This window comes from Limanda limanda, chromosome 8 (assembly GCF_963576545.1).
Source record: "Limanda limanda chromosome 8, fLimLim1.1, whole genome shotgun sequence".
Taxonomy (NCBI): Eukaryota; Metazoa; Chordata; class Actinopteri; order Pleuronectiformes; family Pleuronectidae; genus Limanda; species Limanda limanda.
In genome coordinates, this window is record NC_083643.1 from 4,706,883 (window position 1) to 4,728,868 (window position 21,986).

Below are 21,986 nucleotides of genomic sequence, written 5' to 3' on the forward strand. Positions count from 1 at the left end.
ATAAATAATTTACAATTTATTACAAAGAAACGATGTGATACTTCTCATGAAGACTCGGCTTTCATATACACGAATAAATATAAAACTATAAATCATTTCCTACAAAAAACAAAATGTAACTCTTTAATATTTAACAGATATAAACTGTTAATTCATATTTCTTGATTAAATACAACATGTTTTGACACTCGAGTCTTTTCCATTGCATCAGCCGAACAGGGGAAGGAACTCCTGCAGCAGTGGCGGGCTTGGCTCTGACTGACATCCCGCTCGTCCAATAGGAACAGAGCCTTCCCGACGTGTAGGCGGGCTGGACCAATAGGATGCGAGCTTGGGCGTGTCCTCGGTCAGTGTGCTGTCTCCTCCTGGTCGTGCAGCGTGGAGCTAACCGGGGCTAACAGCGACTCATCCTGACAAGAGAAGCCGCTTCTGTGAGTATCTCCCGCCTCGGACCTGCCGCTGGGAACCATCACCTCCTCGGTACTGATTTATAAAGATGGTTTCTGGCACTAGCCGAGTGGACACTTGTCTTCTGGGTGCAGGTGTAGCCGGGTTAGCTAACTGTGAGCAGGCTAACGTCAGCTGGTCAAGCTAGTTCAGCCTCAGTTCCCAGTCAGCTCCAAGTCAGCTGGTGATCTAACGAGTCAAAGTCCTGGTTCTCAGAAGCAGACTCAGATTCATGAGGTTTTCTATTTGTGTTATTGTGATTATTCCTATTCCTATTTACACCTGAGCTGCTGATTCTGCAGGAGAGAAATGATAGTTTGGTGCTTATTACCTGTTTCTGTTGCTTCCATCAAGTCCAGATGTGGGATGTTTCCTTCTGAACAAAACAAACCAATGCTCAGCTGATTAATCTGGATTTTGACTCGTATACTAATGAGTAGTTTCATCATTTGTCAGAGCGAGTGATTGTTGTTGTCCTCATTTTTATTTGCAACCTTTAAAACCTGTATAACTCTCAGCTAATCTCCTGTTGTCATGTATTGGATCCTGTTTTGTGTTGACTTCCAATAGTCATTGTATTTGTGTAGCGCCTTTAACAATGGACAGAGACACTTCACCTATTTGAATACCAGAAACCAATCAACTTTATTGTCACTTCTGAAGTTCAGGACATAGACAGGATTGAAATTCAGCTTCTCTCTAAGAAATATAGTATACGATACTCTTCATAATCACACTCTGAATTGAGTTGAGTTTCATCTTTACAACACAGAAGTTTCCATCCCATCACCCCAACGTCTTGACTTCCTCTGGTTGCCCTCAGGGTGGCTCGGTAGTCAGGATGGGGACGCCGCCTGTTTACCGTACGTGTGCCAGCCCCAGAGAGACGAATGTATCAGCTGGATGGTTATCTTCGCCAGCCAGTTCATAAACCAGTGTCCTGATGGGAATTTAATTCTGCTGCCATTGATACTAATAGGGAAGCATTCTGTTCTTTGTGACGCTGTGGTTATAGTGGTTTGTTCCAAGACAACAAATACAAAGTGATTTGAATCATTCAAGAGTGTTTCGGGGTTATATTTGTGACAAATGAGGTTTAAAAATCATACAATGTCTCAGTAAGACTTCTTCAATCTCGGAATTAGAAAAATAAAACCCCAACACCACGGCACACAGGGAAACTGAGCTAAATTATGTCACTTGTGGAGCTAGCGACTGTATTTCATCTCTTTAAATAAACATTATTTATTGGGCCAATAGAATATACAAGTTTGTTGAATTTACAATAATATAAAGAGGAAAACCTTAGTTCTTCAGAATGGGAATAGCAACGCTTGTCATTTTACCTGCTTAATAAGTTCAGATATTGATTGATTATCAGAATTGTTTTTGATTGCCCTCGACTGCAAGTGGCACTTTTCCTGCTGTTCATTCAGGCCTGTCTCTAAAGGCAACTCTCAGGGGATCGGCACTAAAACTCCATCTCACCATACAGCCTTGCAGCATTCAAGCCTCCAGGACGTTTTCCTCCGTTTAAGATTCAAAAGCTTGGAGATCCACCGTAAGCTGAATGATTCACTGATGCAATACTGCAGTAATATTACAACGCTGTGTTGTCAGTCAGAGCCAACTCTGGTTGTCAGTTTGATTATAGTGCATCGCTGCAAGAAGCGCTTCACAGGCCTCACAGGATTCCTGAGCTGCTGCTGGTTTATGAGAGGAGCCACCAGAGACAGGTTTGTTAAGAGTGAAATCACAGAGTAGAATATCTCCGCTCAGACGGCTTGTTAGAACACGGACTCTTGACAATAGGGCAGAAGTCGGCACAGAGGAAGTCGATTGACAGGAAAGTGATTGTCTGTTTGGGTTTCAGACAAAATAAGACGCACAATTTAGAATTTCAACATTTCAAACACTTTAACCTTTATGACCAACAACCATAAAACAAAAAGGATTTCTGTTTCTTTCTAACTGATTTCAGTTCTTTGTTCTTTTAATCAGAAAGCTGATTCAGAATGGATTCCTCTTTGAGTGCAGCCGAGATCCGTGAGAAGTTCATTGACTTCTTCCGTGGCTATGAGCACCAGTACGTCCACTCCTCGGCCGTCATCCCGATGGACGACCCCACGCTGCTGTTCGCCAACGCTGGCATGAACCAGGTATCCATGGGTCTCCGTGTCTTTCTCAGATGTCTCTGCCTCTCTCCTACATGTTAACTGTTTATACCATGTCTTTACAAATCACAAATGAGCATTTTCTTCCTCTCCCTTCTCTCAGTTCAAGCCCATCTTCCTCAACACCATCGACCCCTCCCACCCTATGGCCAGGCTGCGTCGTGCCGCCAACACCCAGAAGTGTATCCGTGCAGGAGGCAAACACAATGACCTGGACGATGTGGGGAAAGACGTCTACCACCACACCTTCTTCGAGATGCTGGGGTCCTGGTCCTTTGGCGACTACTTCAAGGTATCGTGATGTCATCCTTTCCAGCTTTGTCACTTCTGTGTAACCTTTTACACAATCGTAATTAGACTGATACTTGTTGAGATTAATATTGTCTTTAATAAACTTAATTTGGATTTGGTCACATGGTCCGATCATCTAACGTTATCACCTCACCTGCCTCTGCAGCACCTCGCCTGTAAAATGGCTTTGGAGCTGCTGACCAAGACGTTTGGTATTTCAATAGAGCGTCTCTACGTCACCTACTTCGGGGGCGACGAAGGAGCCGGCCTGGAGCCCGACCTGGAGTGCAAACAGATCTGGATCGATTTGGGGTGAGACCAGCTTGAGGATGCACGAGCGCTGCACAGTAGCTACTATATATTCTCATGTTTATAGTTATTGCAGAATGTTTTGTGATCGGTGCCCGGGGGAATTTCCTTTCTTTTCCCGGACTTCATACGACAACAGCCGAGAAGATGATCTTTTTATCTCCACTTGTCTTCCTCTCATACCTTATCTCATACCTCATCTTATCAGTTTTAACTCTACATGAAACTTTTTTTCTTGTGGATTCAATGATGATTTTACAATAACGAGAAGAAACCTCAGGCTTATGCCTCTGGGATTAGATTTTACAGCATTTTACGTGTGTATATTAATCCTATAACTAGTTTAAACTCCTTAACACTTAAAACTAACAAGTTCAATTTGAAATCAGAGGACAAGTTTGCAAAGACAAACACGTTGCAGTGTTTCCCACAGAATTAGATCAAATCTGTGGCGGTCCGGGTTGCTAAGTTTTGATTATTGTGAATAGATGCTCTCATACACACCTGAGCAATTTAATAACTGAAGCGCATATGATCTAACTTGTTTTTTACCTGTTGAAAAGAACTGATTTAATGAAGTTTTCTCTCTCTGTGCTTTTGTTTCTCTCAGGATGGACGAGGCTCGCATCCTGCCCGGCAGCATGAAGGACAACTTCTGGGAGATGGGAGACACTGGTCCCTGCGGCCCCTGCAGCGAGATGCACTTCGACCGCATCGGAGGCCGAGACGCCTCCCACCTGGTGAACATGGACGATCCCAACGTCCTGGAGATCTGGAACCTGGTGTTCATCCAGTTCAACAGGTAACAGACTCACAGAGAGAGAGAGAGAGACACGCTGATGGGAATAAATAATCCAAACCAAATTTTACACTGATACATTTATAGTCAAAATTTGTGTTGTAATTCTTCAGATGCAGTGAAAGGTGTCTAGTATTTGTAGTCTTCATAAAGCTGATTGTGTTTTCAGCTCATAAGCACCTGTGCTGCTGGTTCTCCAGGCTTGGAACCAGTTCAGTTAGTTTCTCAGCATCAAACCTAAATATAAACCTAACCAACAGTTATAAGGTCAGGAGAAGCTGGAATTTGGACACACCTTTTTATCACCATCTGTTTTGTACAATAGGCAGAGCAGCTACTCATTAAAATGTTAACACCCTCCAAAACGTTTTTACTGTTCATTTTAATTGTTGTGTCTAATTATCGGTGTCTGTGACTCATGTCTTCGCTGTTCAGAGAGTCGGAGACGGAGCTGAAGCCGCTGCCTGCGAAGAGCATCGACACAGGGATGGGTCTGGAGCGGCTGGTGTCTGTCCTGCAGAACAAAATGTCCAACTACGACACTGACCTCTTCGTCCCTTACTTTGAAGCCATTCAGCAGGTGTGGACATTACCAAGAATCCTGTAGCTGAAACAAAGTATAAATATGTGAATGCTCAGTAAAACCCTTAACTCAGCTCTTTCCTCAGCACTGGAACTTAGCAGCTACAAATTGAAGCGTAATAATATTATGGCTAAAATCTGTGAATGTAGTTTGCTTCTGAATTTAGTTTATTTGCTTTAATGCTCCCCACCAGAGAAGATGTGAGAACACAAGTATCTAATAAAGATATTAGCCAGATTATTTGCAAAAACATTATTTAAAATATTTAGTTTAAAGGTTTAAAACACAACTTTATCAATCCTGAAGGCAATTTGGTGTCAGGCAATTAAAAGAAGATGAAAAGACAAGATGCAGATATGCAATAACACTATGGTTAAAATTTAAAGTAAGTTTAGTTTAGTATGTTTACAAAACAGAGACCAAGCATAAACATTAACAGAACAAATATCAAGATGTCTGGTATAAAAACATAACAATTTCCACTTAAATCACATCCAGCAATGTGACTGAAAGGCTGTAGGTGCACACAAGGGAAAAAACACGGTTCCAACTCAATTTGTTATTTTTGTTTCTCCAGGGAACTGGTGCTCGACCTTATACTGGTAAAGTAGGAGCTGAGGATTCTGACGGTATCGACATGGCCTACCGCGTGCTGGCTGACCACGCCCGCACCATCACCATCGCCCTGTCCGACGGGGGTCGCCCTGACAACACAGGAAGAGGGTGAGACACGGACAGTTCAGAGCAGAAAGTGGAAGAACATAAATCTATACAGCATCTGTAGAGAGTGGAAAACAAGTGTGTTTTTTAGTTTACTTTTAACGCTGTGTTATAATTGACTGTTTCCTTCATGTGTAGCTACGTGTTGAGGAGGATCCTGCGTCGTGCCGTCCGTTACTCCCACGAGAAGCTCGGAGCTAAGAAAGGCTTCTTCGCCTCCTTGGTGGATGTGGTGGTCGCGTCCCTGGTGAGAACTTATTTCCTCTTGATTTTATGTCGGTGTATCTATGATCCATGAAGTGTCAACAGGCCTCATCTTACATTTATATATAAATCTCACTAACCAAACGTATTTAACGTTGTGTTTTAAACCTGTTGTTTCTCGGTCTCGATGGAGTCAGATGTTGTTCTTATTAAACTGTGCGGTCGGCTGCTCTGTACAGGACGCTTCCTTCTCTCTGCTCTCTGAAGACAACGGTGTGGTGCTTCACACTCAGGGGAACCAAATACTTGTTATTGGTGTTTGACAGTAGTTAAGATCTGGCTCTCAGAGCTAAAAAGGAATAGATTATGGAAGATCTGCCATAGTGGATGATAATAATGGTACAGTCTGTTGCACTGAATCAAGAGTTTCACCACTTATCTCTTTAATTACTGTTGTATAACGATGTGAGGATTCAGTGGCTGTGCATGAACGACCCCTAGCTGTGGATAGTAGTAGTTTTTCTTATTTAACTATCGATTTTGCTGTCCTCTTTTCTTCAGGGCAATGCTTTCCCGGAGTTGAAGAAAGACCCGGAGATGGTGAAGGACGTTATCAATGAGGAGGAGGAGCAGTTCCTGAAAACCCTCAGCAGGGGGCGCCGTATCCTCGATAGGAAGATCATGAGTCTGGGAGAAAGCAAAACGATCCCAGGTGAAATGAGAGAAATGTTATCACTCATATTAGTTCACATTAACATGTCCCATCGGATTTTAGTGGCAAGAGCTCAGATCATTGTTGTGTTTAGAAACTGTTGAGGGGTCGTTGGATACATATCATTTCTCCACTGATTTAACACCAATTATTTATCAATTTTTCTCAACTTCTACATCACTTTCGCTCTCTCGCTCTGTCCTCCTCTGTCTGATCAATTTGAAACCATTGTCAATTTGTGTTATATATATATTTGCAGATGTGGTGCTATTGAAAATCCTTCACTCCTTAATATCGGTATCTGTGTCGTCCCCTAAAATCGGTCAGGCTCTTCCCTCCGTTTGTTTTTGTCTCTTAATCAAATTAATGTTTTTGTTGACATTATGGATCCATCTCTTCCTCTATTCACGTATGAAGTCTCAAATCGTTCGTATTCAGGCTATAAATAATACTCTTTTTAATTAGAAAAGGCTAAAACCCTAATGACTGATCTTTCACACCATGAATTCAAATGACATAAAAACTAATGCACGTCCAGCTTTCCTTGGAAACGACCTCCAGGTCTGTTCGTCGACACCGTATTGAATTTCATCTACCTCTGTCCCGAGGGTTAGACGGCATCGTTTGTGCGCTCAGCCAAAATGAGACGCTTCAAATACAAGCCTACCAGACGGTGTCCTTGCAAAAAGGCGACAGAGCCGACGACTGCATCGCTTTGTATCAATAACGTGTGTTCACTGTTTGACTGGAGGACACGAGTCTTCAAGCACTGTTGCTTCAGACCCACTCCTGTCCTGAATCTCAAGCAGCATCTTCTCTCTGTGTGTGCGTCCAGGCGACACTGCGTGGCTGTTGTACGACACGTACGGATTCCCCCTGGACCTGACCTCCCTCATCGCAGAGGAGAAAGGGATGGCCGTGGACCTGGCTGCGTTTGAGGAGGTGAAGAAGGCAGCACAGGTGAGGAAGATGGGGATGTGGGACTCCTTCTGATATCCGCTGATTGTTTGAGTTTGGCCCTGACTGCTCTGTGAGGGGAAACTCCACCGAGCCGTGTTATGTGTCTGCTCCTGTGGGAACACGGTTTTGCCTTGTGTCAGCGTTCTCCAGTTTTGCTCTGTAAGTTAGAAGCAGCAGCCGTGCATCTGCTCTTTGGATAAATCCTCATTTACTTTACAGCCCCATTCTGATCCCTTGTTGTTGGATTCGGCAGGAAGATGAATTTCTCTTCTGCAGCCTCGTGCAGAACCTCACAGTTAACTTCTGCCTGTATGTGCTCACCAAGCACTTTATTAAGAACACCTGATTAATCCTTAGTAGAGCTTCCCTCTGCTTTAGAATCAGCCTCAGTGCTTTGTGGTATGGATTCCACAAGTCGTCCATGAAGGGATGAACATGGTCAGCAACATTACTCAGAAGGGGACGTGGAATTCAAACGTTAATTCATTTTCACAACTATTAAATCCAGTTCATCTGGCACAAACAACTAAAGTGCAGTCAAAGACAAATTTACTTCTCGATTGTGATGTTTGACACGAACATTAACAAGGTGCTTGGTGAGTTCACATGCTAACACTGCAGTTCTACCTCCTGTCATTTAGACTGAGTTACCAGTTTGTTAAATACACTCTCAACTTATGAAGCTTGTAAAGTTTATTTGCAATATTCCCAGAGAGACGTGGGTTTAACTGTAAATTCAATGTAATCACTATAAGAGGTTTCCACTCTAGTTTGCAAGTTTGACTCTACTGAACTGATGATGTTGTGGCGGTTTCGTTGTGAGTGAGTAACAACACAAGTTTGTGTGTGTAGTTGAAGTCTCAGGGTAAAGGAGCAGGAGACCAGGACCACATCATGTTGGACATCTACGCCATCGATGAGCTGAGAACCAAGAACGTTCCGTCTACAGACGACTCTCTCAAATACAAATACACGTCCGACGACAGCGGCAACTATGGTGAGTGAGATTCACTTTCACTGGCAGACTTTAGGTCTGTGTTTTCAGGACGATAACGTACTGACCTTCATTCTGTTTGTCAGCGTTGCATCAGGCCTCTGCTACAGTGCTGGCTCTGCGCCGGGACCGCGCCTTCTGCGATGAGGTGACCACTGGTCAGGAGTGCGGCGTGCTGCTGGACCAGACGTCCTTCTATGCTGAGCAGGGCGGACAGACATTCGATCAGGGCTTCATGCTGAAGGAGGATGAGAGCACAGAGGACGTAAGTGGAGAGTCGCTGGTGGAGATGTGATATTCCCAAACTGCACTGCGGTCACCCCCCTAGTACAAAAATACAAGTTCCTGCCAAAGCTGGAACAATATCCCTTTTTGTTGACTCTTAACTGGGGAAAGAAGATAATTATAATATCTTATCTTCAAAGCAGACACTCGGGTAGAGTTTAGCAGTTGTTTCAATGGGACTGAAGCGTCTGAAAGCTGGTGGAGAATCGTGCCTGCAGGCAAACACTCTCCATTCTAGTCGACAAAGGCTGAAAAATAAAATACCTAATTTCTGACTGAAGAAGAGTGAAAAGATAATAATTTGTTCCCGTGAGCTCGTATGACATGAGGACACATTCATATCACAGTTTCCAGAACGCTGTCTGTCAAAAAGGAACTGATGAAGTAAATGTCTCTTTTCTGTCTTGATTGTTCTTCCTCCCATTTCTGCTGAGGATGTGAAGATTTGCTGAACCTTATCTGAGTTGAAAAACCTTTTCTTCTCCCACACACGTACTTCCAGCAATTCAAAAACTCTGCCTTTTAGTTTTAAGAAAAGTACATTTTATCATCGAGTACTAGAACAAAAGGCACAAAGCATCAGCCCAGCTTTCTCACCACACTGACCGGGTTTATCTTCTGTTCCCAGAGGATGGAGTTCACGGTGAAGAACACACAGGTTCGAGGAGGTTACGTCCTCCATGTGGGGACCGTCTATGGAACGCTGAAGGTCGGGGACAGCGTCGTCTTACAAGTAGATGAGGTGAGGCTCGTTTTCAGGAGCTGTTTTGTTGCCTGAATGCGGCTCTGAGTTGATTCTCTGACAAACATCCACCTGCGTTCTCTCTCCAGGCTCGACGCAAGCCCATCATGAGCAACCACACCGCCACACACATCCTCAACTTTGCCCTGAGAGGAGTTCTGGGGGAGGCCGACCAGAGGGGTTCCCTGGTCGCTGCTGACCGCCTGCGCTTCGACTTCACTGCTAAAGGGGCGCTGAGCACGGGGGAGGTCCGCCGGACGGAGGAGATCGCTTGTGCCATGATAAGAGATGCTAAGGTCTGTTTGGGGAAAATACACAAAGTAATCACTCACCAGCGAATAGAAGTAAATCCTGACCTTTCACATGGTTTTACCTTTTTGCCAAATCCACCATCCAGCCGGTGTACACCATGGACACCCCCCTCGCTGACGCCAAGGCCATCCAGGGTCTGCGTGCCGTGTTCGACGAGACGTACCCCGACCCCGTCCGAGTCGTGTCCATCGGCATCCCCGTGCAGGACCTGCTGGACGACCCCACCAGTGCTGCTGGCTCCCTCACCTCCATCGAGTTCTGTGGTGGAACGTGAGTGCGATGCCTTATTTCTTGTCTTGTGTGTTTCTGCTGGTGACACAGGATGAAAACCAGCTCAGTCAGCATTTCTGTTCACTTTAATTCAGTATGTCAGTGAACTGGAAAGAACTGAAAGCAAATATCATGTGGAGATGGTGTTAAAACTTGATTTCAAGTTCTCCTGGTTTTCGCAAAAATATCTAGGACACTAGTTAAATTATATGTTGTAATATATAAGCTGCTTTTACTCTATAATATCTAGTTTGCGATGGTTCTGTGGCAGTTTTGTACTTTTGTTGAAAGTTCTCTCTGTTTCTGTAGTTTCAGGCATTTGTGTTTAAAGTTTTCAGTGAAGTTTCATCATTTTAACACTGAGATTCTGTTTGATTTGAATGTGTCCATTGAACGTAATGTACAACAACACAGAACACGACAAATAAAGAGTCGGCTCCTGAGTGAAGAAAACAGATTTCACACCTGCTCAGTTCTGGAGTGTGAAGTTGAACCCATGGATTGGATGAGCTGGTCTTTACAGCGGCTCAATCTCGTCTCTGTGCAGCCGAGGTCTTGAACATGTTCTCGATTAGATGAGCTCCACTGACTTTTACAGTGTCTGCTCCCGGCTGTGAGATTCACCTGAATGAAGCCAAACTATTCATTTAATTTGATTACTGGGAAAAGTCCCAAACATGTTCAAGCTGTGTTGAAAGAAGTTTAAAACTCTGAGAAACACAGAAAGTTGTTTGATTGCAAGTCTCAGAACCAGCAGCATCCAAGTTTAATAAACCTGTTGTCGTGCTTCTAGATATTTTTGTGTTTTTTAAATGTGCAGCAACTTCAAACGATCCCTGTTCCTGCTGCTGTAGCTTTGTAATGTTTCCTCTGCCGCTCCTGTTCCTCCTCCTGTTCCTCCTCCTCGCTGCCTTTCATCTGCCGCCCACTCTGGTGAAACGCTGTTGGTAATGTGTTGTTGGTGTCTGCTATCTACAGCCATCTGCAGAACTCGGGTCACGCTGCGCCGTTTGTCATCGTCTCCGAGGAGGCCATCGCTAAGGGCATCCGCCGCATTGTTGCTGTGACAGGAGCAGAGGCACAGAAGGTGAAGAAACACACATCCAGCATTATGCTCGTATACACACATCCACCCACACATGTAGACAAGAGTTAAGCCTAAAAAAAAAGACATAATTTTCCAACAGTGCATGTGTCGAGTTGTGTTAACCTGCCTAATTAAATTAAAAATGTCGCTCAGTCTGAGGTACGACATGTTGTTTTGTCCCTGGTGACGAAACGCACTCCGGTAATGAAACTTTAATTAAGATTGTTTTTTACTTTAACTCTGAGACAGAAAGAAGCATTTTTCTCTTCAGGCCTGAGGACAAATTAATCTTTACTATTTTTAGACAATCGCTGTTTGATCCTCCCCTTTATCTTTTTGCCTTTTCCTCCTCTGCCTCAGTCCCACCACTCTTCCTTTTCTTTTTTGTCTTCACCTCTCCGTGAGGTTTTTTGCTCTCTTCCCCTCATCCCTCTCTCACACTTCTGTGTTTCTGTCCATCCCTCAGGCCCAGAGAAAGGCCGATGCCCTGCTGCAGTCTCTGTCCGCACTGGGAGACAAGGTGAAGCAGCAGGCGTCCCCGAACAAGGACGTTCAGAAAGAGATCGCAGACATGACCGAGGTAAGAGACATCGTTTCTTTTGTGCCGGGACAAACTTCAGAAGAGAGAGAAACTCGACTGTGGCGTCACGTCCATCTTCTCTGCAGTCGATAGGCACCGCAGTGATCTCCCAGTGGCAGAAGGACGAGATGAGGGAAACCCTGAAGGGCCTGAAGAAGACCATGGACGACCTGGACCGCAACTTCAAGGCTGACATCCAGAAGAGGGTCCTGGAGAAGACGAAGGAGGTGATCGAGAGCAGCCCCAACCAGCCGCTGCTCGTGATGGAGGTGGAGTCTGGAGCCTCAGCTAAGGTGAGAGTCTGGGCCGAGACTAATCTATCGACTGGGATGAAAACCAGACTGAAAATCAAACAGGTCCTCGTAAGAGAAGACCCTGCACAGAGTAAATCCATAATTCAAGCTCTAAGACTTCATCAGCATCCTGAAGAAAAACAAATGATAAGTGCAAACACTATTAAAATTCACTTAATGTCTGCAGCATCGGCGGCCTCGGAGCTTATCTCCTTGTTTTGTTGCCACAGGACCAAACGAGCGCCGTGGCCCATTAGTTCTGACCTTGAGACATCAATAGTGCTGATTAGGAGACTTGTTATTCTTTCTACCCTCCGTGTTTCTCCTCTCGTTCCCCCCTCCTCCTTCTTTCCTTTACATTTATTATCTCTCCTCCTCCTCCCTCTCTCCCCCCCCTCTCAGGCTCTGAATGAGTCACTGAAGCTGCTGAAGTCGAACTCCCCTCAGACCGCTGCCATGCTCTTCACCATCGACCCTGAAGCTGGAAGAGTCACCTGTTTGTGTCAAGTTCCTCAGGTAACTCGCCCGCTCGTTCACTCAGACCACAGATTGTAAATATTAAATTCCTCCCACTATTCAGAAATGAATGGGGAGTCGTCATGTCGTCTGTCTTCACCTACAGTCAATGACTCAGTGCAGTGAGCAGGCTCCTCTCTGATTAACCTTCATCACCTCCTCTCCCTCAGGATGTGGCCAAGCGTGGTCTGAAGGCCAGTGAGTGGGTTCAGGAGGTGTGCCCCCTGCTGGATGGCAAAGGAGGCGGCAAGGACATGTCTGCACAGGCCACGGGCAGGAACACGCAGTGCCTGCAGGAGGCGCTAAAGATGGCCAACGAGTTTGCACGGATCAAACTGGGAGAAAACTGAGGAGAGAGGAGATGTCGTGGAATCAAGGTGACAGTTGAGTTTTAACTGAGTTAGAATTCATCAAACATCCCCCCACCCCTCTATCCCCCCCGCTTCTTGCTTGTAAAAGATTTAGAAAACAAATGAAACTCTCTCTGGACATTTGACCAACGACCACTGACTCTCAGCTCGCAATAAATGAGCCACTCATATATTATAGGGAGAATCATTGCTGAGTAAAATTCATCTCTGGAAACTGCTTGAATATAAAAGATCCTCACAGGAAACAGATGATCTAAGAAATGCGTTTATCACTGAATGCTCGAGGGAAAGTAAAGAACTTGATTCCTGCAGGTTCTGCACAGCTCAGCTGAAGAAACAGAACTCCTTGGACTCTCAGTCGGCTCCTGATTCACTGAAACGTTCATCTCCTCCTCTTCATTTAGAAACAAACTCAGTCTGTCCTTTGTCGGCCTCTGATCTCTGAGCAGTGGCACCGTCCACCTGTGTGAGTTCTCTCCTGTGATTGGTTGAAGTCGTACAGTAGCTGTATGATAGTCGTGCTTTTCCAATAAAAAGCCATAATCTGACATGTGTACTAACAGGTTTAATTGAGTAAATTCCTACACTGTATAAAATGATCACAAACGTGTCCAAACGATGTTAAAGCTAATTTAATATTGATTCAGTGCAGATTATTGTGTCTGTTTTCATTGTAGCTTTTCCAGGTCGGAGAAATGTCACGTTAATGGGAATGGAATAAATGCAATGATTAAATTCAACTTGTCTCTATTTGTCTTTGGAAATCTGTACCCACACACACACACTCTCTCAAAACCCTTGCACTAACCTTAAATATCACAACTAAAATAATTAACCTGTTTTAAGATCAATACTTAAAACATATTTTTAGAGGAAAGTCTTTAAATTCGCTGTTTTTAACTGTTTTTATTATTTTTATATATTTTCTTTCTTATATTTCTTTTGTTCTCCATGGTGTTATTCCCATGTGTTTTGTAAGACACCTTGTTGTATTGTTTAGTTAAGTGCTGTAGAAGTAAAGTTTCATAATCATACATAAATCACCTTATCTTAACCTAGAATTTACACAAAGTTTACACTGAAGGTTGAGAACCGGATTAATCCTGTTCACCTGTGAGTTAATCAGACATTCAAGCTGAAAACATGGTTGAGGTTGAGGCCTCAGAGCTGAGGTGGAGACAGATGTTGTTTCTCAAGCGGTTCAGTCACAATATCTAATGTTAATTTAGAAAATATGAAGCAGCTTTAAATGCTTGCTTTGCAGTTGAACGTATTAAATCAGTGATTATTTTCCGAGCCATGTCAATTTCTTAAGCTTCATCCTTCTTTCACTTTTCTCTCAAGCGAAAAAGCAAATTTACAGCAGTGGATTAAAGTAAATGAACCGATGGGTTTAATAAAACAGGAGAAAAACTCCAATTCAGATGTTAGTTTGAGTAGAAATACTAAATTATTATATTTAATTTAGTATTTCTAAATTAAGTGGATTAAGTGGATTAAAGTAAATGAACCGATAATAAAACAGGAGAAAATCTCCAATTCAGATGTTAGTTGGAGTAGAAATACTAAATTAAGTATAATAATTTAGTAAACTAAATTAAGTTTAGTAAACTAAATTAAGTATAATAATTTAGTATTTCTACTTTATTATATTTAATTTAGTTTACTAAATTATTATACTTAATTTAGTTTACTAAATTATTATACTTAATTTAGTATTTCTACTCCAACTAACATCTGAATTGGAGATTTTCTCCTGTTTTATTATCGGTTCATTTACTTTAATCCACTATTAAGTATAATAATTTAGTAAACTAAATTAAGTATAATAATTTAGTATTTCTACTCAAACTAACATCTGAATTGGAGTTTTTCTCCTGTTTTATTAAACCCATCGGTTCATTTACTTTAATCCACTGCTGTAAATTAGCTCATTACGCAAAGCTTGTCTGTTTTAACACATTATACTTATCATATTTTAATACGTTTGGAATAATAGTGATAATTTCCTGCTGCTTTTAATGATGCTATACACTGTTGTGTTGTTTAATTTAGAACATAGTACATGTTATAAAATTACAATTTGTGTATGAAGCGTTAATCTGAAAATCAAAGAAATGGAGTAAAAAGTATGTTTCATATAAAGTAAGTACTTAAAATAATACTTTTATCATTATCATTACTTTCACCCAGGAGACGACGTTTCACCCGACTGTTAGGAAACATTTTTATTATGTTGTATAGATTTTGTCTATAAGTTTCACACCAAACTGCTTCTGTATAAACTCACAAACACACAAATCACGTTTCATGAAGCTTTTATTTACAGAAGCATTAGATACAAAGAGTCTAAACTCGTCATACAGATGTTACGATGTGGTCGATACACACGTGTCCGTCCCACTGGAGAACGAGACGTTAACGCCGGGATGAGACGGATTTAGACATCAGGACACGATGGAGACATTTCAAACAAACTGAGACAACAAACTCTCTAAACTCCACGAATTCATTTCCCCGATGGGATCCGTGTCATGAGTGAAACCAAAACAACGTCTTTCTGGATTTCATCCTGGTGATGATGGAGCAGCTCATCAAGTGACGGACGTGATCTCCATCATCAAAACAAACCATCAATACACTTCAAATTATATAGTTTGATATTTGGGGATATTTGCTCATTCACTTTCTTTTAGTTGTAGCTTGAAACCAGTCTGTACCAGAAAATATGAAGCCAAAAGACGGTTAGATTAGCTTAGCTTAGCTTCACTCTGTCCAAAGCTAACAGATTATATTTATTTGTACCTCTCACTAATTAAAACAATCTTTTGATGCCTTTTTATTGTTCATTTTTATTATGAATACTAGATTTTGAGTGTCTAAGCTAACTTGCAGTGGTAAAAAGATGGATGACGAGAAAAGTGAAGCCAAATCATCTCCATAATTAAAATTTTACAATTTCACATTTAGGGGAAATTGCTTCTTTAAGCGTTAGTTTGAAACTCTGAAGTCTGTGCAGGACATATGGAGCCACAGCCAGGAGAAGGTTAGCTTGGCTTAGCTTCACTCAGTCCAAAGCTAACAAGAAAATCTTGATCGCCCCCTGGTGGTTTGCTGCAGTACAGGTCATAAACCCTGCCTCCTCCATGTTAACAGAGGGTGAACGGTCATCATGACTTGTGAATGGTTAAGTGCATGTTTTGGCAGGATCACTACAGCGCCAGCTCTGGTTCCAACAACCTAGGAAGTAATTTGGGATATTATAGTGGTATCAGTCTTCCACTTACTGGAATGTATTTCTTAAAATGTGAAACTGTATTCCCATAAAAGCACATTCTCCCTCTGAGCAGGTGTGGATTCAAATTGTCCCTTGTTCTGTTTAATTGACCAATAAAAAATACATTGAATGAGTTTAATAGTCGTCTTTTATTCCAGGAAAACGGAAATTGTGGTTTTATATATATACGAGTCATTTCCATCTGCTACTGTACAAAGCTCTGAAGCATATTTCAGGCGAACAGTAATTGGCCGACGTTTGTGGCTCTGCTGACTAAACGATGGAACCTGGATCCCACCGATCGTCAAGAAGAACAGTGCGGGGGTGTTTTTACAGATTCAGGCCCCAAAGGGAAAATCAGTCCAGTTTCAGCTTTGAGGGAAACACACATCTATCACCACGATCAGAGGATTGAACCACACATTCAAACTTCCCCTGAGAAACTGCTGCTACCGGGACATGTGAGGAAAAATAACAAGATTCATGTTTCCCAAAATGCTCTTCAACCTGTTCAGCTCTTTATTTTCTGATTTTACACATTTCAGAAATTATTCTTAAGCAACTCTACACAACTTTAACCAGCAGCTAAATAAAAATTAATTTGATGGTGAATAGATTAGGAATATGGAGCATGTTATCCTCTTTAACTCGCACTCAACATTCCCAAATGAAAACCAGGTTATCTCTACATGTGGCTGCAGGGGGCGCTGTTGTCACATAGTGTTGTATTAAGCATCAACTCTGGTGGAGGAGAAGAATCAGTGTGTTGGATCAGCGACAGGAGAAAAGAGCAGTTTTAGGTTATAAATGCTCCAGAGGATTCGAATATCTGTGTCATGTGCTGGAGGTGGAGAAGCCGTCCAGTCTAATTTCGGCTCAGCAGAGGAATCACCTCCTCTGTATCTGATGTTCAGCTGTGAGACAGGAAGCTGATAACAGCTGGAGGGTGTCGCCTGTGTGTGGGGGGGGTCAGTGGACCGTGAACAGTTTCCCACCAGCTGCAGGAATGTGTGGTTCTGGCCCACTGATGTCTCCATGAAACTACGTCATCTCCACAACAAGGTCCACATTCATTCTGAGGCTGGAGGGAGCATCATGGGAAACACACATCTGTAATATCACTACACTTTCCAAACTATGGACTGTTTATAACAACTCTTCATAAGTCAGATGATTGCCCCCTGGTGACTGGCTGCAGTGTAGGACATCAACCTGGCCTCCTCCAATTTAGTGGATGGGACACAAACTACAAAGTTAAAGTACACGTCATATACATGTTTCTCTAAAAAATGTTTAGTTAGTTCATATCACACTGATGTATGTTTGGGTTCTAATTAGATTTCCTATTCTAACGGGTGATTTGTCATGATTGACAGTGGAGACTGACTGGCAGCTTAATTTCAGCAAAGTGGGAGGTCGTCCATCTTTATTTACAGTGTTTGACCTTTAGATGCTTTGTCCCCTAGTTGTTCACTTGATGTAAACAGATGCAGAAGGTTAGGACGTGTATAATGAGCTTTGATTTTTTTTAGCAGTTTTAGTAGATGACCCTGTGTGAATGTCGTCGTTATTCTCTTCCAACACGTCTATAAAAACAGAGAGTTCCACAAAAGAATCGGCCGTATGTTGAGAAACGTATCAACAGAACTGATGTGAATTCTCAGCACATCCTCTCCTTTAGCCCACAGCCGTCTGTAAAAAAACACTATCAGTGTACAAAGCAGTAAGAATTGAAGAGCGAGGCGAGAGGAGCCTGTAGCCTTCCCCAAGCAGAAGGCAGAGTGTGTGTCTTCATGTAGACTGTGAGTGTGTGTGAGTGTGTGTGTGTGTGTGTGTGTGTGTGTGTGTGTGTGTGTGTGTGTGTGTGTGTGTGTGTGTGTGTGTGTGTGTGTGTGTATGCAGCTCACAAGGCACAGCTCTCAGCCAGAAAACATGTGTATGTTTGCATGTGTTTAAAAGAAATGCGATGGTAGCAGCGATGGATCAGCTGCAGCTGAGTGACGTCCAGCAGCAGGACAAGGCACGAAAGCATGAATGATGTGTGTGTGTGTGTGTGCTGGTGTATGTGTGGTAGTGTGTGTGTATGAGTGTGTGTGACAGAGAGAAAACACAAACATGTCTGACTCTTAAAATGAGCCCAGCTCAACACCAAAGCATCAAATCTGTTATGTGCAAAGTCGGATCAAAACACTGGAAGCAGAAAGTACAACGGTGAAACATGAGTCATGACAACATCATCAACAGGTAACACAATAAAAACAGCAACACAACTGAAAAGTAGCATCGGAGGCACATTTCTACCCATCACCTGCTGGGGGCGCTATAACGCCCCAACCCTCCTCACCATATGTATGTGAACAAAAGCTTAAAACATTAATAAGGACGAGCGTTACAATGTCACGTGGTTTTATCCCTAAACTTCTGACGTCTGCTGCAGCTGTTGACTCTCGAGCTTCCTACACAGACTCTATTCATAACTGACACTATCTCCCTATTCTTTGTTTCACATTATGAGTCACTGGAGCAAAAGAATCTGTTTGTTTGTGACAGGAATTTCCAAAAAGGAATTCATTGATTTGTTTCAAAGTTAGTGCGGATCTGGATCAGGAAGTGGTTAATTTCTTTCTGTGATAAAGGGCATTGATCACAAACAGAGAAATAACTGACGATGTTTCTTTTTCCAAACTTAAAGGTCCCTTGTGGAGTTTTTGTTAGATTTTTGTTTTAGATAAATAATATTATATCCTGAATTGTTAGTTTTCATGTGTAGCTTCTTCTTCTTCTCTACCTTTGGTGCATCACTGGGTTTCTGCCACTTGCAGGTTTGTGATATTAAATGCACATATGCAAGAATAAATAAAAAAGAGACCCACATAAAAGAAAAAGATCAGTCCATATCACTAATAATCCATAGAAAACTCCACAGGACACAGGTTTAACTTTGAATGTCTGAAATATTTGAATTCAGGTTTCCAGGCGATTTCAGTGAACGAAGACTTTTACCTTTTCTACTGCTTCCTGCTGAGCACATGAAATAATATGAAGAAACCGTTGATTCATTCAAAACGATAAATTTAGTGTAAATACTCAAGGAAAGATATTAGTCATTGCACTTTGAAAACCACACGTACGTAGAACTTTCTATTGAAACGCTGCTCTTCTCCTGTGCAGCCTGCGGCTCTTTCTTTACAAACACATCTGTCACATCGTGTTGACATGGATTTACAGATTCAGCTCAAAACAAACACGTCTATTTTCCTGCTTCTCTTCTTGGATATTTGTTTTCCGATCCTGTCTGGCAGCTCTTCCTTCACAAATATTTGTTCAGGTGTCCTTGCTCAAGATGCAAATGACCAACAATGGAGAATACAAATTTGTAAATGGAATATCGTTTGATGATGGAACCGTTAATGTGCCACCTGGATGGAAAACCGAGCCAATAGTATAAACTCTGCAGGAGGATGTGCCTTCATCGTGAGGACCAGAACAGGAAGTGCAGTTTCTGCAGAATGGGGGGTGAAGTCTAAGGCGTCTGGTGGCTACACCCCTTTCCAGACGTATCTGGCGTTCTAACTGGCTGAGCAGGGACCATAGGGCTGGTGGTTAATGACGCTGAGCTGCTGACTGAAGTTAAATAGTTCCCCGATCCAGTGGGAGTTTCTTTCACCTCAATCTGGGGCGAATGCACTTTGCTGGGACACAGGAGGTTAGAGTCTGAGATGTGTGACAGGGAAAAGAAGCAGCGGGTTTCTTTTTGTCTCAGTCCTTTAAAAACCAAGGTGGTGAACCCAGCACAGTCTGTGTAGGAGTGTGAAGAGGATAAACAACACCGGGGAAACTTTCTTTGTTTCCTCCTTTAAAACACTGGAGCAAATGATGTGTTTCCAATGCTGGCTTTGTCCGACTGGCTCTTCATGGCCGAGCTCTCCGTCTGCAGTCCTCCTCCCAAATTAGACCCTCACAGACCACATGGGGATTTAACTCAGGTCCAGAAACCAGTGAGCCTCCATCCAAACATGAAATCCCAGGAGAAGGACTTTTGGCCTCATTAGAGTCTCACAGAGTCAAACCAACACTCTCCCAGTGAGTCAGGAGTCTGGAGCTGGACATGTGGTTTCTGTGGCGTTGGAAATCAGGCCAGAGAAGCTGCTGCTCGTGCTGCAGCCAACGTTGCTGAGTCAGAACGGACCAAAAGCAAAAGTCTTGAATAGATCTGCAAGGTACCGAAGCCTAGCTCAGGCTGGTTTGGACCTCGGGGGGGTTTAAAGGACACTCGCTACACACCCACAGCAATAACCTGTCATCTCATAATCAATCGTTTTACAGCCCATCAGAGAAAGTCCTCGAGACGCAGTCGTCTGACATAAAGTGGAGTTAAGAGGCGAGAGATGTTTTACCTCGTGTGTGATTTGAGAAGAACAATTCTCTCTCAAGTGACAGCAAATCAGAACAGGCCCCGGGGTCCTGACAGAGCTGCAGCAGTCGTCCTGGTGCCCTCGAAATGTTTGACAGTACAATAACGTCTGATAGCGTTTCCACAGCTTTCCACAGTTTTCCACAGTGTCCATAACCTCAATCTGGTCTGATCCTGGTGTTTGTAAATCTCCCCAGGTGAGAAGCTGATCTGTCAGACACCATGTGGCCTCCTGGATGTTAATGGTGCAGTTAGGGTTGTATTTTCAGTATGTTGCATGGATTAAATAATAATTCCACTGGTTTGAGTCCAGAGGTGGGACATTTATCCGTGAAGTCTGTCCCTCTCCAGCTGTCTCGGCACTGTACACAGTCAAAGTCGGTGTTTGTGTTGAAGCTGCCCTGGGAAAGAGATCAGTGGTCTTTGTCTGTCACTCCTCACGTTGAGCCAGTGACCTCACAGTCACACTTAAGGCCCAACACTCCCTTTAATGTCAGTTTAAAGTGAGCACAACGTATCTACATGAATCTTAGGATCCCTGTTCCTGGATCCTACACCACACTCTCCAAACAGAACCAAGACTGGTGAGCTGTTTCCCAAACGTGAGGGAAAGAGAATTGGTCCCATTTCCCTTTTGACCTTTCATCTTGCCTTCAGTTTGGATTTGATTGACATCATCTGCAAACCAGAACTGAAAGAGCTAAGTGAAAGTGAGAATATCTAACACGTTCTAAGCGTCTGTTTCCGAACATGAAACCTTGGATTCATGCTGCGTGACTTGCTGGTTATTTCCCGGGGAACACAGTGATTTTTTCGGCCTTGGCCAGCTGCTGAATGATCTGGGCTTCGTAGTCGGCATCGTGGACGCCCGTCTTCCTGAACTCTCCGGAGTAGCGGTTCTGCTCCCAGTAGTGGTGCCAGTTCCCCCGGCTGTCGGCCCCGAAACCGAACACATTCACCTGGAGGAGATGGACGAGTGCGTGTCAGAAGCCTGTGAGTGTTTACACCTGCATGTAAAGAATCTGAGCTACGGTTTCAGCATTCTACAGTTTGTTGGTGACACTGTGGAGGCAAAGTGAGAAAGTGAAGGACTGACCTCGTCACAGACGTGAAGGGCAAAGAACAGCACGAGCATGCCAGTGGACGGGTAGCGTCCATGATGCCGGGTCCAGTGGTCGTGGATGTATTTAAAGAACGCTGGGTTGAAGACCTGGACCTGGACGAAGGACAAAGACCCAGAGAAAAACAGAGAAAAGAGAATACGATTAAATGGATTTTAATCTACATTCACTCCCAGGTCAAATGACTCTGCAGTAGACTCAAGTTTTAATCTGCTGCGATCAGCCATGATGGAAACGTGACACCCTGTCGATCACACTAATTTGACAAGGCAGCGAGGTGAGAGAGCGCCTCAGTTGTCAGTGCGATGAGATATCGAACATGAGGCTCCAGGGAAAAACATAACTCCTCTACTGGCATAGAAAGGAGTCAATCTTCTTTTTAGTGGGTTTTTAAAAAACTCTTATAAAAGCTACTTTTAGTGTAAATCAGGTTTAATAATCAAACTGAAACTGAAGATTGTTGTTGTTTATTACTTTTACAGCCTTGTCCTACAGTGTCATATTCTCAAAGATATATAGATTTCA

General features: G+C 43.1%; 2 protein-coding genes across 2 annotated transcripts in view; one reads left to right on the forward strand and one right to left on the reverse strand.

Annotated features, from left to right (window-relative positions):
- Positions 1–361: 361 nt before the first annotated feature.
- aars1 (alanyl-tRNA synthetase 1) lies at positions 362–13,389 on the forward strand. The gene is made up of 20 exons (XM_061075814.1): positions 362–431; positions 2,449–2,606; positions 2,725–2,913; positions 3,079–3,224; positions 3,832–4,023; positions 4,456–4,600; positions 5,181–5,326; positions 5,462–5,570; positions 6,089–6,239; positions 7,075–7,199; positions 8,052–8,196; positions 8,280–8,458; positions 9,107–9,220; positions 9,310–9,516; positions 9,618–9,802; positions 10,781–10,889; positions 11,356–11,469; positions 11,556–11,762; positions 12,165–12,278; positions 12,449–13,389. Exons 2-20 carry the CDS (start codon positions 2,463–2,465, stop codon positions 12,626–12,628), a joined length of 2,901 nt encoding a protein of 966 aa, XP_060931797.1. The 5' UTR covers positions 362–431; positions 2,449–2,462; the 3' UTR covers positions 12,629–13,389.
- A 7,736-nt stretch (positions 13,390–21,125) lies between these two features.
- Positions 21,126–21,986, reverse strand: part of st3gal2 (ST3 beta-galactoside alpha-2,3-sialyltransferase 2) — a 38,744-nt gene continuing 37,883 nt past the window's right edge. Inside the window, exons 8-9 of the mRNA XM_061076462.1 lie at positions 21,437–21,556; positions 21,126–21,299 (exon numbers count right to left, since the gene is read on the reverse strand). Coding sequence (XP_060932445.1) covers positions 21,126–21,299; positions 21,437–21,556 — 294 coding nt within the window. The remainder of the gene's footprint in view (positions 21,300–21,436; positions 21,557–21,986) is intronic.

Bases quoted from the DNA above. Each gene is read 5' to 3' on its own strand.
- aars1 (XM_061075814.1), top strand. From the start codon at position 2,463: ATGGATTCCTCTTTGAGTGCAGCCGAGATCCGTGAGAAGTTCATTGAC. The intron at 5,327-5,461 runs GTGAGACACGGA...CTTCATGTGTAG, and splicing joins CCTGACAACACAGGAAGAGG to CTACGTGTTGAGGAGGATCC. The intron at 12,279-12,448 runs GTAACTCGCCCG...CCTCTCCCTCAG, and splicing joins GTTTGTGTCAAGTTCCTCAG to GATGTGGCCAAGCGTGGTCT.